The following is a 14850-nucleotide window of genomic DNA, read 5'->3' as shown; positions in this document are numbered from 1 at the left end:
AATGACAAGACAAAAAAATCACCTCAGCAAAAAGAACAAGAGATAGTACCGTCAGCCAGGGACCTACTCAATACGGACATTAGTACAATGTTGGACCTAGAGTTCAGAATCATGACTTTAAAGATACTAGCTGGGCTTGAAAAAAGCATGGAAGTTATTAGAGAAACCCTTTCTGGAGAAATAAAAGAACTAAAATCTAACCAAGTCGAAATCAAAAAGGCTATTAATGAGGTGCAATCAAAAATGGGGGCACTAACTGCTAGGATAAATGAGGCAGAAGAGAGAATCAGCAATACAGAAGACCAAATGATGGAAAATAAAGAGGCTGAGAAAAAGAGAGAGAAACAACTACAGGATCACGAGGGCAGAATTCGAGAGATAAGCGATACAATAAGATGAAACAACATTAGAATAATTGGGATCCCAGAAGAAGAAAGAGAGAGAGGGGAAGAAGGTATATTGGAGCAAATTATAGCAGAGAACTTCCCTAATGTGGGGAAGGAAACAGGCATTAAAATCCAGGAGGCACAGAGAACCCCTCTCAAAATCAATAAAAATAGGTCAACACCCCGACATCTAATAGTAAAACTTACGAGTCTCAGAGACAAAGAGAAAATCCTGAAAGCAGCTCGGGAGAAGAGATCTGTAACCTACAATGGTAGAAACATTAGACTGGCAACAGACCTATCCACAGAGACCTGGCAGTCCAGAAAGGACTGGCATATCTTCAGAGCACTAAACGAGAAAAATATGCAGCCAAGAATACTATATCCAGCTAGGCTGTCATTGAAAATAAAAGGAGAGATAAAAAGCTTCCAGGACAAACAAAAACTAAAGGAATTTGCAAACATGAAACCAGCCCTACAAGAAATATTGAAAGGGGTCCTCTAAGCAAAGAGAGAGCCTAAAAGCAGCATAGAGCAGAAAGGAACACAGACAATATACAGTAACAGTCACCTTACAGGCAATACAATGGCACTAAATTCATACCTTTCAATAGTTACCCTGAATGTAAATGGGCTCAATGCCCCAATCAAAAGACACAGGCTATCAGATTAGATTAAAAAACAAGACCCATCAATATGCTGTCTGCAAGAGACTCATTTTAGACCCAAAGACACCCCCAGATTGAAAGTGAAGGGGTGGAAAACCATTTACCATGCTAATGGACACCAAAAGAAAGCTGGGGTGGCAATCCTTATATCAGACAAATTAGATTTTAAAACAAAGACTGTAATAAGAGATGAAGAAGGACACTATATCCTACTTAAAGGGTCCATCCAACAAAAAGATGTAACAATTGTAAATATCTATGCCCCTAATGTGGGAGCAGCCAAATATATAAGGCAATTAATAACAAAAGCAAAGAAACACATTGACAACAGTACAATAAGAGTGGGGGACTTTAACACCCCCCTGACTGAAATGGACAGATCATCTAAGCAAAAGATCAACAAGGAAATAAAGACTTTAAATGACACACTGGACCAAATGGACTTCACAGTCATATTCAGAACATTCCATCCCAAAGCAACGGAATACACATTCTTCTCTAGTGCCCATGGAACATTTTCCAGAATTGATCACGTCCTAGGTCACAAACCAGGTCTCAACCGGTACCAAAAGATTGGGATCATTCCCTCGTATTTTCAGACCACAATGCTTTGAAACTAGAACTCAATCACAAGAGGAAAGTTGGAAAGAACTCAAATACATAGAGGCTAAAGAGCATCCTACTAAAGAATGAATGGGTCAACCAGGAAATTAAAGAAGAATTAAAAAAACTCATGGAAACCAATGAAAATGAAAACACAACTGTTCAAAATCTTTGGGATGCAGCAAAGGCAGTCCTGAGAGGAAAGTATATAGAAATACAAGCCTTTCTCAAGAAACAAGAAAGGTCTCAAATACACAACCTAACCCTACACCTAAAAGAGGTGGAGAAAGAACAGCAAATAAAGCCTAAACGCAGCAGAAGAGAAATAATAAAGATCAGAGCAGATATCAATGAAATAGAAACCAAAAGAACAGTAGAACAAATCAATGAAACTAGGAGCTGGTTCTTTGAAAGAATTAACAAGATTGATAAACCCCTGGCCAGACAGATCAAAAAGAAAAATGACCCAAATCAACAAAATCATGAATGAAAGAGGAGAGATCACAACCAACACCAAAGAAATAGAAACAATTATAAGAACATATTATGAGCAACTCTATGCCAGCAAATTAGATAATCTGGAAGAAATGGGTGCATTCCTAGAGATGTATCAACTACCAAAATTGAGCCAGGAAGAAATAGAAAACCTGAACAGACCTATAACCACTAAGGAAATTGAAACAGTCATCCAAAATCTCCCAACAAACAAAAGTCCAGGGCCAGATGGCTTCCCAGGGGAATTCTATCAGACATTTAAAGAAGAATTAATACCTATTCTCCCGAAACTGTTCCAAAAAATAGAAATGGAAGGAAAACTTCCAAACTCGTTTTATGAGGCCACCATTACCTTGATCCCAAAACCAGACAAAGACCCCATCCAAAAGGAGAATTACAGACCAATATCCTTGATGAACATGGATGCAAAAATTCTCACCAAAATACTAGCCAATAGGATCCAACAGTACATTAAAAGGATTATTCACCATGACCAAGTGGGATTTATCCCTGGGTTGCAAGGTTGGTTCACCATCCGCAAATCAATCAACGTGATACAATACATTAACAAAAGAAAGAACAAGAATCACATGATCCTCTCAATAGATGCAGAAAAAGCATCTGACAAAGTACAGCATCCTTTCTTGATCAAAACTCTTCAGAGTATAGGGATAGACGGTACATACCTCAAGATCATAAAAGCCATCTATCAAAAACCTACAGCGAATATCATTCTCAATGGGGAAAAGCTGAGAGCTTTTCCCCTAAGGCCAGGAACGCGGCAGGGATGTCCACTATCACCACTGCTATTCAACATAGTATTAGAAGTCCTAGCCACAGCAATCAGACAACAAAAAGAAATCAAAGGCATCCAAATCGGCAAAGAGGAAGTCAAACTCTCACTCTTTGCAGAGGATATGATACTGTATGTGGAAAACCCAAAAGACTCCACCCCAAAACTGCTAGAACTCATACAGGAATTCAGTCAAGTAGCAGGCTATAAAATCAATGCACAGAAATCAGTGCCATTCCTATACACCAACAAGACAGAAGAGAGACAAATCAAGGAGTCGATCCCATTTACAACTGCACCCAAAACCATAAGATACCTAGGAATAAATTTAAAGAGGCAAAGGATCTGTACTCAGAAAACTATAAAATACTCAGGAAAGAAATTGAAGAAGACACAAAGAAATGGAAAAACGTTCCGTGTTCATGGATTGGAAGAACAAACATTGTGAAGATGTCAATGCTACCTAGAGCAATCTACACATTCAATGCAATCCCCATCAAAATGCCATCCACTTTTTTCAAAGAAATGGAACAAATAATCCTAAAATTTGTATGGAACCAGAAGAGAGCCCGAATAGCCAGAGGAATATTGAAAAAGAAAAGCAAAGCTGGCGGCATCACAATTCCGGACTTCCAGCTCTATTACAAAGCTGTCATCATCAAGACAGTATGGTACTGGCACAAAAACAGACACATAGATCAATGGAACAGAATAGAGAGCCCAGAAATGGACCCTCAACTCTATGGTCAACTCATCTTTGACAAAGCAGGAAAGAATGTCCAATGGCAAAAAGACAGTCTCTTCAACAAATGGTGTTGGGAAAATTGGACAGCCACATGTGGAAGTATGAAACTGGATCATTTCCTTACACCACACACAAAAATAGACTCCAAATGGTTGAAAGACCTAAACGTGAGACAGGAGTCCATCAAAATCCTAAAGGAGAAAACAGGTAGCAACCTCTTCGACCTCAGCCGCAGCAACTTCTTCCTAGAAACATCGCCAAAGGCAAGGGAAGCAAGGGCAAAAATGAACTATTGGGATTTCATCAAGATAAAAAGCTTTTGCACAGCAAAAGAAACAGTCCACAAAACCAAAAGACAACCGACAGAATGGGAGAAAATATTTGCAAACGACATCTCAGATAAAGGGCTAGTATGCAAAATCTATAAAGAACTTATCAAACTCAACACCCAAAGAACAAATAATCCAATCAAGAAATGGGCAGAAGACATGAACAGACATTTTTCCAAAGAAGACATCCAAATGGCCAACAGACACATGAAAAAGTGCTCAACATCGCTCGGCATCAGGGAAATCCAAATCAAAACCTCAATTAGATACCACCTCATACCAGTCAAAATGGCTAAAATTAACAAGTCAGGAAATGACAGATGTTGGCGGGGATGCGGAGAAAGGGGAACCCTCCTACACTGTTGGTGGGAATGCAAGCTGGTGCAACCACTCTGGAAAACAGTATGGAGGTTCCTCAAACAGTTGAAAATAGAGCTACCATACGATCCAGCAATTGCACTACTGGGTATTTACCCCAAAGATACAAATGTAGGGATCCGAAGGGGTACGTGCACCCCGATGTTTATAGCAGCAATGTCCACAATAGCCAAACTGTGGAAAGACCCAAGATGTCCATCGACAGATGAATGGATAAAGAAGATGTGGTATATATACACAGTGGAATATTATGCAGCCATCAAAAGGAATGAGATCTTGCCATTTGCAACGACGTGGATGGAACTGGAGGGTGTTATGCTGAGTGAAATAAGTCAATCAGAGAAAGACATGTATCATATGACCTCACTGATATGAGGAATTCTTAATCTCAGGAAACAAACTGAGGGTTGCTGGAGTGGTGGGGGGTGGGAGGGATGGGGTGGCGGGGTGATGGACATTGGGGAGGGTATGTGCTATGGTGAGCGCTGTGAATTGTGCAAGACTGTTGAATCACAGATCTGTACTTCTGAAACAAATAATGCAACATACGTTAAGAAAAAAGAAAAAGAAGAAGATAGCAGGAGGGGAAGAATGAAGGGGAGTAAGTCAGAGGGGGAGGCGAACCATGAGAGACGATGGACTCTGAAAAACAAACTGAGGGTTCTAGAGGGGAGGGGGGTGGGGGGATGGGTGAGCCTGGTGATGGGTATTAAAGAGGGCACGTTCTGCGTGGAGCACTGGGTGTTATGCACAAACAATGAATCATGGAACACTACATCAAAAACTAATGATGTAATGTATGGTGATTAACATAACAATAAAAAAATAAAAAATAAATACTGTTTTGTACACTCAAAAATTTGTTAAGTGGGTAGATCACATGTTAAGCATTCTTATAAAAAAGAGAGAAAAATAGGGAATGAAATGTCCGTAAGGGGTTTCAAAAGTTCAGACATACTCCTGGGACTCTAGAAGGTAACAAACAGGTGCTGGAGTATGCGTATGCCCAGGAAAGTTAGAGCCTGAGAAGTCACTAATCTCTCACCTCTGGCTGACCTTGAGGCTCTGAACAAGCAGGAAGTGAGGTCCAAGGCACAGTTGTAAAGTGCCTGCCTGGGCATTGAAGGAGTGACACACCACACACACACACACACACACACACACACACACACACACCACACACACACACACACACACACACACACACACACACACACCCCACACACACACACACACACACACACACACACACACACACACACACACACACACACACACACACACAACAAAGGCTGGGTAGAACTTCTGGTTCAAGGTATTTAAGGAAAACCTTCTCCAAGCATTAGTGGACCACTCTGCTAACTGAACAGACTTCAGTGGCTGCACATGACAAAGAATTCAAATTTACAGAATTAGTCTAGCACAGTCACCATACAAATAACAAGAACAATAAAATAAACCCAGTCACCATACAAATAACAAGAACAATAAAATAAACAAGAACAATAAAATAAACACCCAGGGTTTATTTGAATAAAATCTGGATGGATTTTATTTAACCCTGGATAAAAAAGGAAAATCTGAATGATTTTCAGAGCTGTCACATTACATTATTTTTTTTAAAGATTTTATTTATTTGAGAGAGAGAGAACATGAGCAGCGGGGGAGGGACAAAGGGAGAGGGAGAAGCAGTCTCCCCACAGAGCAGGGAGCCCGATGCGGGGCTCGATCCCAGCACCCTGAGATCATGACCTGAGCTGAAGGCAGTGCTTAACTGACTAAGTCACCCAGGTACCCCCACATTACATTATTTTAAATGTCTCATTTGCAACAAAAAAAAACTGTAAGACTGTTATGGACTAAATATTTGTGCCCCCCCCCCAATTCGTATGTTGAAACCCTACTGGTGATGTGATGGTAATAGGAAGTGAGGACCTTTGGAAGGTAACTGGGATTAGATGAGGTCATGAGGGTGGAGCCCTCAGGAATGGGATCAGTACCCTTATAGAAGTCATGAGAGAGCTTGCTTCCTCTCCCTGCTCTCTGACACGTGACAAGAAGTTAGCAGTCTGCAACCCAAAAGAGGGCTCTCACCAGAACCTGGTCATACTGGAACCCTAATCTCAGACTTCCAGCCTCTAGAACTGTGAGAAATAAATCTGTTGTTTATAAACTACCCAGTTGATGGTTCTTTGTTATAGCAGCCTGAGCTGATTAAGACAAAGACACTGAAAAAAAAAAGGAAAGAAAAGGAGAGTAGGGCCCATACACAGGAAAAAAGAAACAGTCAGTAGAAACTTTCCTAAGAAAGCACACTGGGCTTCTCAGACAAAACTTCTAATCAGTTATTGTAAGTTCTTCAAACAGTTAAAGAAAACCATGTATAAAGAACTAAAAGAATGTTTCAGAATGCCTTACCAAATAGAGAATAAAAATAAAGAGACAGAAATTATAATAAAGAACAAAATAAAAATTCTGGAGTTGAAAAGTACAATAACTGAAATGAAAACTATTACTAGAGGGGCTCAACAGATTATCTGGGCTGACAGAAGAATCAGCAAACTTGAAGATATCTACGGAAGATTACTCAATCTGAGGAGCAAAAAGAAGAAAGAATAAAGAAAAAATAACAGCCTCACAGACCTGTGGGCGAACATCAAGCATACCAATATATGCATAATGGAAATCTCAGAAGAAGAAGGAGCACAAATAATATTTGAAGAACTAATGCCTGAAAACTTCTTCAAATTGTTGAAAAACATTAATCTACACATTACAGAACCTTGATAGAATCCAAGTAGGACAAACTCAAGGGACCTAGTTGGAGTCTGTCCAAGAGACATCCAGACATGTAGCCAAATTGTCCAAAAGCAAAAGATGAAGATTGAATGCTGACTGTAGCAAGAGAGAAGAGACTCATCATGGACAAGGAGTACTAAATAAGATCAACAGTTGACTGCTCAACAGAAACTACAGGGGCCAGAAGGCAGTAAGATGATATATTTGGTGGGCTAAAAGAAAAAGACTGCCAACCAAAAACTTCACTGTCTGGCAAAAAACTATACTTTAAAACTAGAGAGGGGCACCTGGGTGGCTCAGTAGGTAAAGCGTCTGCCTTCAGCTCAGGTCATGATCCCAGGGTCCTGGGATCAAACCCTGAAACGGGCTCTCTGCTCAGGGGGGAGCCTGCTTCTCCCTCTGCCTACTTGTGCTCTCTCTCTCTGTCAAATAAATAAATAAATAAATAAATAAATAAATAACCTTAAAAAAATACAAAAAAATAAAACTAAAGGGGAAATTTAAGACATTCCAAGATAAGCATAGACTAAAAGAATTCATCACTATTAAGACCTACCCTATGAGAAAAACTTCAGGCTGAAATAAATGGACACTCTTCACTGACTCAAAGAAAGAACACTAGTAAAGTTGACCATATAGGTAAACATAAAAAAAGATAGTATAAATATATTTGTCTTTGTAACATTTTCTTGTCCTGACTTAGGAAATAACTACATAATGCAATAATTATAAAACTATGCTAATGAGCTTAAAATCTATAAAGATGTAATTTGTGTGACAATAATAGTACAAAGGAGGAAGGAGAGGGATGCCTAGGTGGCTCAGTCAGTTAAGCATCTGCCTTCAGCTTAGGTCATAATCCCTGGGTCCTGGGATGGAGCCCCGTGTTGGGCTCCCTGCTCAGCGGGGAGCCTGCTTCTCCCTATCTTCCCAGCTCGCTCATGATCTCTGTCACTATCTGTCTGTCTCCCTCACTCTCAAATAAATAAATAAAATCTTTTTAAAAAAAGAGATACACTTTAGATTTAAAAAAAGAGTTGAAAGTAAAAGGATAGAAAAAGATGTTCCATGCAAAAAAGAATCAAAGTAGAGCAGGGTATGAGAAATTTGTCCTTTTTCTTATTTCCTTGGTAAGTCTAGCTAAGGAATTCTGAATTTTGTTGATCTTTCCAAAAGACCAACTTTTGGTTTTGCCGATTTTCTATATATTTTTTTTAATTTTCTATTTAATTTTTTTTGATCTAATCTTTATTATTTCCTTCCTTCAGTTTGATGTGGGTTTAGGTTGCTCTTCTTTTTGTAGTTTCTTTTTTTTATTAGGACTTAATGTTTTTAGAGCAGTTACAGGTTCACAGCAGAACTGAGGGGAAGGTACACAGATTTCCCACATAACCCCATCCCCACACATGTATGGCTTAACCCATTATCAATATCCCCCATCAGAGTGGTACAGTTGTTACAATTAATGAATCTACATTGACCCATTATGATTACCCAAAGTTTATAGTTTACATTATGGTTCATTCTTGATATTACACAGTCTAAGGGTTTGGACAAATTTTTCGAGTTTTTAAAATAGTTTCTGTAGTTCTTAAGGTGAAAAGTTTTGGTTATTAATTTAATACCTTTCTTCTTTATTAATATGGGCATTTATAACTATAAATATCCCCCTAAGCACTGCTTTTACTGCATTATATGTTTTGGTATGTTAAGTTTTGTTTTCATTCATCTCAAAGTATTTTCTAATGTCCCTTGTGACTTCTTTTTGATCCGTTGGTTATTCAGTAGAGTGCTGTTCAATTTCTGCATATTTGTACATTTTCTAAATGTCCTTCTATTATTGATTTCTAATTTCATTCAACTGTGAATGGAACTGTCAGGAGTGCACATCTTTGTCTTATTCCTGATACTGGGGAAAATATTTCATTCTTTCACCATTTATTATGAAGTTAATTATTAACACAAACATATGGCCAATTTATTTCTGACAAAAAATGCAAAGGCAAGTAAATGGAGAAAAAATACTCTCTTCAACATATGGTGCTGAAACAATTAGAAATTCATAGGCAAAAAAGTGAACCTTAACCTAAACCCCACACTTTATATAAGCATCAAGTCAAAATAGATCATAGATCTAAATGTAAAATATACAATCATAAAACTGTTTAAAGGGAAAATCTTATTCATAATCAGCTGTCAAAGAGTTCTTCGATATGGGAAAAAAAGCATAATCCATGAAAGAAAAAAACCCTGATAATTGGATAACTGGATTGTATCAAAATTTTTAAAACATTTGCTGAGACAAAAAACTTGTGTACTAAAAACTACAAAATGTTGCTGGAAGAATTAAAGATACACATAAATGCAAAGACATCCCATGTTCATGAACTGAAGACTTAATATATCGTTAAGATGTCAATATTACCCAAAGTGATAATACAGATTCAGTATAATCCCTATCAAAATCCCAATGACATTTTTTTCCAGAAATAGAAAAATCCATCCTAAAAATCAAATGGTGTCTCAAGGGTTCCTAAATAGTGAAAATCTTGAAAAAGAAGAACAAAGTTGGAGGTCTCACACTTCCTGACTTCAAACCTTACTACAAATCTATGGTAATTAAAACAGTGTGGCATGGCACTGGCATAAAGACAGACATGTACACCAATGGAATAGAATGGAGAGCCTAGGAACAGACTCATATATTTATGGTCAAATGATTTTTGGAGAGGATGCTAAGAACATTCAATGGGTAAACGACAGTCTTTTCAACAAGCAGTATTAGGAAAACTGGATTATCAACATGCAAAAAATAAAGTTGGATCCTTACCTTATGACATATACAAAAAAATTAACTCAAGATGGATCAAAGACCTAAACATAAGAGCTAAAACTACAAAACGCTCAGAAGATAACACAGGAGAAAACCTTTATGGCACTAGATTTGGCAATGATTTATTGGCCATGACACCAAAAGCACAAGTAACAAAAGAAAAATCTGACAAATTAGACTTCTTCAAAAATATAAACTTTTGTGCATCAAAGGACACTATCAACAGAGAAGGCAAATCATGAAATGAAGGGAAATACTTGCAAATTATTTATCTGATGAGGGAATCAATATTTAGAATATACAAAAAAAATCCTACAACTTAACAATAAATAAATAAACAACCAGTTTAAATAATGGGCAAAGGACTTACATAGACATTTCTCCAAAGAAGATACACAAATGGCCAAAAAGCACATGAAAAAGATGCACAACATCACTAGTCATTAGGGAAATGCAAATCAAAACCACAATGAAATACCACTTCACACCCGTTAGGATGGCTGTCACAAAAAAGAAGAAAAGAAATTAAGTGTCGGCAAGGGTGTGGGGAAACTGGAATCCTTCTTCATTGCTGGTGGGCATGTAAAATGATATAGCCTCTGTATGTATGGAAGTTCCTCAAAAGATTAAACACAGAATTACCATACAATCCAGCAATTCCACTTCTGGGTATATACTCAAAAGAACTGAAAGCAGGGACTTGAGCAGACACCTGTACATCCAGTTTCATAGCAGTATTATTTACAACAGCTAAAAGGTAGAAGCAACACGAGTGTCTACTGACAGACGAAGGGCTAAACAAAATGTGGTACATACATATAATGGAATATTATTCAGCCTTAAGAAGGAAGGAAATTCTGACACATGGATGACCTAGAAGACATTAAGTGAAATAAACCAGACACAGAAGGACAAATACTGTATGATTCCACTTATATGAGGCACCTAGAGTAGTCAAATTCACAGAGACAGAAGGAATGGTGGTTGCCAGGGGCAAAGGGGAGGAGCATAAGGGGAAATTGTGTTTACTGGGTACAGAGTTTCAGTTTGGGCAGATGAAAAAGTTCTGGAGATGAATAGCGATGATGGTTGCAGAAGAATGTGAATATACTTAATGCCACAGAATTGTACACTGAAAACATGGTTAAAATGATCAATTTTATGTTAGGTATATTTTACCATGATAAAAAAAAAGTTTGTTCTGCAAAAGACACTGTTAAGAGAATGAAAAGATAAGCTACAGACTGGGATAAAATATTTGCAAATCATATATCCATCAGAGAATTGCATTTAGAATATATAAAGAACTCTCAAAAGTCATAAAGAAAATAAACCACCCAATTAAAAAACAGCACAAGATTTGAACAGACACTTCAGCAAACAGGATAGAAGGATGGCAAATAAGCACATGAAAAGATGTTCAACATCATTAGCTATTAAGGAAAAGCAAATTAAAACTACAATGAGATACCACTTCACAGCTACTAGAACTAAAATAAATACCAACAATACCAAATGCCAACAAAGATGTAGAGCAACTGGAACTCTCATACACTGCTGGTGGGAATGCAAAATGGTTCAGCCACTCTGGAAAATGGTTTGGCAGCTTCTTATAAAGTTAAACAGACACTTACCATATGACCCAGTAATCCCACTCCTAGATATTTACCTTAGAGAAATAAAAATTTATGTTCACACAAAAACCTGTACAAAAATGTTCATTATCAGTATTATTCACAGTCACCATAACCTGGAAACAGCCCAAATGCACTTCAATGGGTGGATGGATAAACAAACTTTGGAATATCCGCACAATGGAATGCTACTCAGCAAAATGAATGAACTATTGATACACACAACTTGGATGACTCTCAAGGCATTACACTAAATGAAAGAAGCCACACTTAAAAGATGACGTATTGTATGATTCCATCTTTATGACGTTCTTTAAAAGACACAACTACAGTGATGGAGAACAAATCAGGGATTGCCAGAGATTATGGGTGGAGTTGGGGGATGACTATCAATGGATGGGATGAAGGATTTTTAGAGTGATGGAGCTGTTCTCTATCCTAATTGTGGTGGTAACATGAATCTACATGATTTACATGATTTACAATTCATAGAATTGTACACCAAGAAAAAAAAGAAAAACAGGCAATTTTATTGTAAGTTCATTTTTAAAATAAAAGAAAAAATTGCTATTATATCATCATCATCATCAATAGTTATACTTTAGTGATTAATAAAAATATTCAGAATTAGTTGTGAAATAGGATCTAAAAATCATTAAGGTCATTTTATATCTGGTACAATAACGTAAAGGTAGAGAGAGAAAAAAATCAACAACACTAAATGTAAAAGTTTTACAACTTCTACTAACTCCTCCCTTTAATATTCTTTATCAGGATAAATTGCTCCCTCTGGATCATTTCCTACAAACATTGTCATATACTGAATATGGAATTAAATAAGCACTCGACTCAGAAGTCTGGGACCCTATGTTACATTCCTAAATCTAACACTGTAAGAAAACTCTCGACTTGCCTTTTGTGCCTAATTTTATCTTCCTCTTCATTGAGGTCATGTACTTGTCTGCACTTGTCTTTTTGTGGTATGCTGTGAAGGTTTAAAGCAAGGAGTTTCAAAGATAGGAAACAGAACAGATTCATACACCACCCACCCACCCCAAATACCAGGTACTGCTCTAAGTGATTTACACGTATTACCTCACTTAATCCTTCTAACGATCCTATAATGTAGGTATTATTAATATTCTCATTTTACAAGATGAAGAAATTGAAGTGTAGGGTGGTAACTTGCCCAACATCTTACAACAAGCTAGTTAAGTGGGGGAGCCAGGATTTTTCCAGCAGTCTGCCTCCAGAGCCCATGCTCTTAATCAGTATGCTAGGTCTCTCCACAAGAGGCTGTTCACTGGTTCATTCATTCCTTCCTTCACCACTGCTGTTCCATGTCTATCGTCTCTTTGTCTCTAACAAAGCATTCAATCATGCTCACGGCTTTACCTGCCACCTGAGTGTCCATGATTCCCACTTCTGTGTATGTAGCCAGCTCTGACCTCTCCCCTGAGCTTCCCTGCTGCATTTCCAACTGCCTCCTCAATATGTGCCATTTAATGATCCTGCCATTCTTAGCGATTCAACATGTTTCAAATTGAACTTATCGTCTTTCGTCAGAAACTCCCCATAAAGACTTTCTTAATTTTGCCAGTTGTTAAAAAGTCACACAGACTTAAAAACATCTGGGTTGTCTCTGACCTCTCCTTTGACCCTCCTCCTTCATTCTCAGTCAATAAATCTAACCAGTTCTTCCTTTGTGATGTCTCTTACAACCACACCTACCTCTCTTTCCAATACCACTGCCATCATTCTAGTCTAGACCTCCGTGCCTATACGACTGTAATGCCTCCTAAATCATTCTCCCTGCTTCCAGTTCTTTCTCTCATCCTGTTTCTTGGCCACCAGATTCATCATTTTCAAATACTGCTTTTCAGTTTACTCCTGACTCAGAATCCTTTCACCATATCCAAACTAACTGAATAACTAACTCTGTATAGGTCTCTACTACCCACCAAATAAAGTTCAAAATTTTTAGCTACCTTTCTAACCTGGTCTTTCACAACAGCCCCCAAACACGCCATAGTGCTCATATCATCTGCTGCAAATGAACTGCCTTTCCTTCTCCTTACTATAGAATAGGTAGTATTAAAAGAACATTGAAATCTTACCTCCTCTGAGAGGCCTTCTTCAGTCATGCCAATGCACAGTGGCCTTTCCCTCCTACAGCACTTAACAACTACATCTAGTGTCGTCACTAAATGTTACATGGTTCTCTTTCCAACCAGACTGTAATTGCTACAAAGTCAGGAACGATTTCCTAAACTTCTGCACACCTCCCACAGTGCCTAGCAAAACTTATCTGTTAAACCAGTGCTTTCTGGTTAAGATGCATACCATTTATCTGTATATTTTGTGCTCATTTACATTTCGGCCCAAAGACCCTTCACAATCTAGCCTCACCTCCCTTTCCAGTGTCACCCCCCTCATCCCCTGCTGTGTCCTATACTTCCTGCCACAATGAACTTATTGTTCCCAAGATGCACCAGGTCCTTTCACAAACTTGTTCCTGTTCACCTACTATCTGTAATGCCCTCTGCCCTTTATTTACTGACAAATGACTGTTGCTCTGTCAAGACAGTACAAATGTCAACTCCTGACTCCCCCTGCAAACTAGACTTCGATGTTCTATGTTCTGTGCTCCCTTAGCATTTTATTCACATCTCTGTAACAGTGATTTCCATGTGGTATCACAACTGACTATGTACATATTTGTCTCTATCACAGGCCTATATACATTCCTCAAGGAGAGTGATCGTTTGTCTTTCCCCAACTCCCTTCCCTAACTCTTCATATTTAATGTCCTGCTGTTAAATCTTTCTCTCAGTGAAAGAGCACATCAAAGTCACTGGCGATCACATACCTTGGTAATAAAGAGCCTTGAGGAAGGAGTGCCGATCAGCTCCCTGAAATAAAGACTTTTCTATTTCCATTTCTCGCCGGGTCAGCTGTTTGCTCTTGGCAAATCTCTGTGGCAGGCAAAGGATGCGCTGACGCTCCGAGATCCTTTCTTCAATATCTTGAAGACGGTTCTGTATTGCTTCCGGGGTTGCCCTCAGTCTTGTCCTCTGAAACCAGAGAAATGAGATGGCATGTATCATAGATGACATAGCCTGAAAGTGATAATCTAATGCCTCAGATAAGAAAGAAGCTGGTGAAGGACCAGAGGTGACCATTCATA

At 38.3% G+C, this 14850-nt stretch overlaps 1 protein-coding gene across 3 annotated transcripts in view; it reads right to left on the bottom strand.

The window, feature by feature from the left end:
• The window catches only part of RBM41 (RNA binding motif protein 41), a 63938-nt gene that overhangs the window by 44987 nt on the left and 4101 nt on the right, over positions 1–14850 (bottom strand). For 2 of the 3 annotated variants that reach the window (XM_035725646.1, XM_027608525.2), the window contains exon 4: positions 14533–14737. In XM_035725646.1, the coding sequence (XP_035581539.1) occupies positions 14533–14737 (205 nt within the window). Of the gene's footprint in view, positions 1–12576; positions 12649–14532; positions 14738–14850 lie in introns of all 3 variants that reach the window. The other variant, XM_027608524.2, reaches the window with a different exon arrangement.

Source organism: Zalophus californianus, chromosome X (genome assembly GCF_009762305.2).
Source record: "Zalophus californianus isolate mZalCal1 chromosome X, mZalCal1.pri.v2, whole genome shotgun sequence".
In the NCBI taxonomy this organism is placed as follows: Eukaryota; Metazoa; Chordata; class Mammalia; order Carnivora; family Otariidae; genus Zalophus; species Zalophus californianus.
This window is presented reverse-complemented; position numbering and strand designations above follow the sequence as displayed.